At 51.0% G+C, this 2,883-nt stretch overlaps 1 protein-coding gene across 1 annotated transcript in view; it reads right to left on the bottom strand.

The window, feature by feature from the left end:
- Window positions 1-2,268, bottom strand: part of HTRA2 (HtrA serine peptidase 2) — a gene marked incomplete at its 3' end in the record, with an annotated part of 3,477 nt that extends 1,209 nt beyond the window's left edge. The window contains 5 exon segments of the mRNA XM_072407006.1: window positions 238-349; window positions 904-936; window positions 1,360-1,585; window positions 1,685-1,931; window positions 2,241-2,268. Of these exon segments, the coding sequence (XP_072263107.1) occupies window positions 238-349; window positions 904-936; window positions 1,360-1,585; window positions 1,685-1,931; window positions 2,241-2,268 (646 nt within the window).
- Window positions 2,269-2,883: the final 615 nt, after the last annotated feature.

Genomic DNA, 2,883 nt, shown 5'->3' with positions numbered 1-2,883 from the left:
TGACCTCCCCCATGATAAAGCCACACCCTTCATACACTGACACCTCCCCCAGGATATAGTCACACCCCCTGATACTGACCTCTCCCCTATGATAAAGCCACACCCTTCACACACTGACTCCTCCCCCAGGATATAGTCACATCCCTAATAATGACCTCCCCCCATCATAAAGCCACACCCTTCATACACTGACTCCTCCCCAGGATATAATCACATGATGCCCTTCTGCTTTCTCACCCTGACTTTTCTTCTCTTGCTGTTGGAGGAATTCTCGCACACGGTCAGATGGAATGGCAAAGGAAATGCCGGCGGTCACTTTCAGAGTGTTAATACCAATTACCTCTCCGTCCTGAAAAACAAAGTACAACATACAGCCCCAGCATGACAGGATTTCCACATGTCTTATAATGTAATATGTCCCGGCCCCATAGAGCCCCAGCAGGACAGGATTTCTGGATGTCTTTTAATGTAATATGTCCTGGCCCATACAGCCCCAGCAGGACAGGATTTCCACATCTTACAATGTAATGTGTCCTGGCCTCATACAGCCCCAGCAGGACAGGATTTCCACATGTCTTATAATGTAATATGTCCCGGCCCCATAGAGCTCCCGCAGGACAGGATTTCTGGATGTCTTTTAATGTAATGTGTCCTGGCCCATACAGCCCCAGCAGGACAAACAGGAAATCCACCCTGTATGACACCAAACAGACGTGCCTGAGAACATCTGGAAAACCTGGCCTTTTAGGAGCCCCAGAAACTGCTTTAGGAAACACTGCATATTAGTCCAGCACCCAAAGAAACCAATTAAAATCCAACCTATAGCGATCCAGCCACAGGAGGGGGAATTCTGATTGGCTGTCATATACAGGCTTTATGATTATAAAATATTCAGGTACTTACAAGGTTGACAAGTGGTCCTCCAGAATTACCAACCTAGAAAAAGAACAAATGGACAAATGGTAACCAAGACTCGATCACTGGGCACAAACACATATAGGGATCATTTAGGGTCCTTCTAGCTATGTGGAGAAATGATGACATCACATATAATAGAGACGGTGATGACATCACTCCTGAGATATAATAGAGACGGTGATGACATCACTCCTGAGACATCACTCCTGAGATATAATAGAGACGGTGATGACATCACTCCTGAGATATAATAGAGACGGTGATGACATCACTCCTGATATATAATAGAGATGGTGATGACATCACTTCTGAGATATAACAGACGGTGATGACATCACTTCTGAGATATAATAGAGACGGTGATGACATCACTCCCGATATACGGTATAACGATGGTCAGTAAGTCAAGCACACTGACCGCAGGTGACACTTGGGACTCACATCTATGATGGCGTCAGTCTGGATGTACTCCATGTCTTTGTTGGACAGGCCAAGTTCCCGGCTTCCTCGCTGCACAGAGCTTACAATTCCAGACGTGATGGTATTGCGTAATAAGTATGGCGTTCCCATAGCGACAACAAATTCTCCTTGGCGGACCTCAGTGGAACGGCCTAACGGCAGGGTGGGTAGGGGGGTCTGCAGAGAAGACATATTAGTGTTGTTGTATTAACAGGCAACAAGAGGCAGGTGGGTTGGGGGGGGGGGGGGGGGGGGGTGTCCAGTGTCAGGTGATCGTATGCCATAGCAGCCCTCCCCCCACACTCACCGGCCCATAATCTCGATGTTGACCACAGCCGGGGCCGTTTTGTCGGCCACATCAGCGATGAAGTTGAAGAGTTGCCGCGGTTTGGTCTCATTGTTCGGAGTCGGAATGTCAGCTGGTTTGGCTGCCTCCACGTTTGGGGTCCCCCAGAGCCAAACCCCAAATCCCAGCCCAGCCCCAAGCAGCACCCCGATATACAGTGGCCCCCGATACTGAGCGGACTCTGATACCCCGGAATGTAGGGGGCGCCCTCAAACAACCCAGACACCCCAGGGCCTATGAATACCCTGATACACATCAGGCCTGCACACCCAGGAGTGTAGGGGCCCTGGGTAATGGAGCCTGACATTCAGGGGCCCCTGACCCCCAATATCATTGCCCAACCACAGAGGCCTCCTGCACTGGACTTTACCACCCTGGGTACCCAGCAATCTCACGCTAGGGGCCTCTCCTGCCCGCAGGTCACGTGACAGGCGACCCTCGGAGGATAGGCTCCGCCCCCCGCTCCCCGACAAATTCCAACACCCCCGATGCAGCCCCCCAACATTCCAGACCCTACACAAAACTCTGGTCATGGGCGCCGCCATCTTGTCATCAACGTCATCACAACAAACTTTATTGTGCCGGGAACAGAGGGAGAAGACTGAAAAAAAGAAAATTATTTTGCGCCTAACGACCCGCCCTCGTTTCCCATCATCCCTCCCCCTTCTGTCCATCACTCCTCCTAATTTTGCCTCAGCTCCGCCCCCTCCTCCCCTACTGCCAATCACTGCTCCCCCTTCAGAACCTACAGCCAATCACTGCCGTCCATAACTCCGGCCCCTCTGACAAATGCTCCCGCCTATCACTCCGCCCCTCTCGCCCTTTACTCCGCCCCCTCCGCTCCCACTGTCACAATCACTCCGGTGTTCTAACGAAAAAAATCACCAGGGGGCGTGTACAATGACGTCACAGCTGTCAGTATGCTGCATGTCATATTCTGCCCCCTTCCATCTCTCCGAGTACAAACCCCCAGATCTCCTGAACAGTGTGACCTACCGACCTGAGATTATCGGGGTACACAGGGGACCCTCAGAGCGAGCAGCACCCCACATTTCATCTCCACATCTTACATACCTCCACGTACAAAATATGGGGCAAATAATTATAAAAACTAGTGAAAACTGAACAGCACGGTTGCTACTTGACTCTGCCCTCTCATT

The sequence above is a fragment of the Pyxicephalus adspersus genome, chromosome 3, assembly GCF_032062135.1.
Source record: "Pyxicephalus adspersus chromosome 3, UCB_Pads_2.0, whole genome shotgun sequence".
Taxonomy (NCBI): Eukaryota; Metazoa; Chordata; class Amphibia; order Anura; family Pyxicephalidae; genus Pyxicephalus; species Pyxicephalus adspersus.
This window is presented reverse-complemented; position numbering and strand designations above follow the sequence as displayed.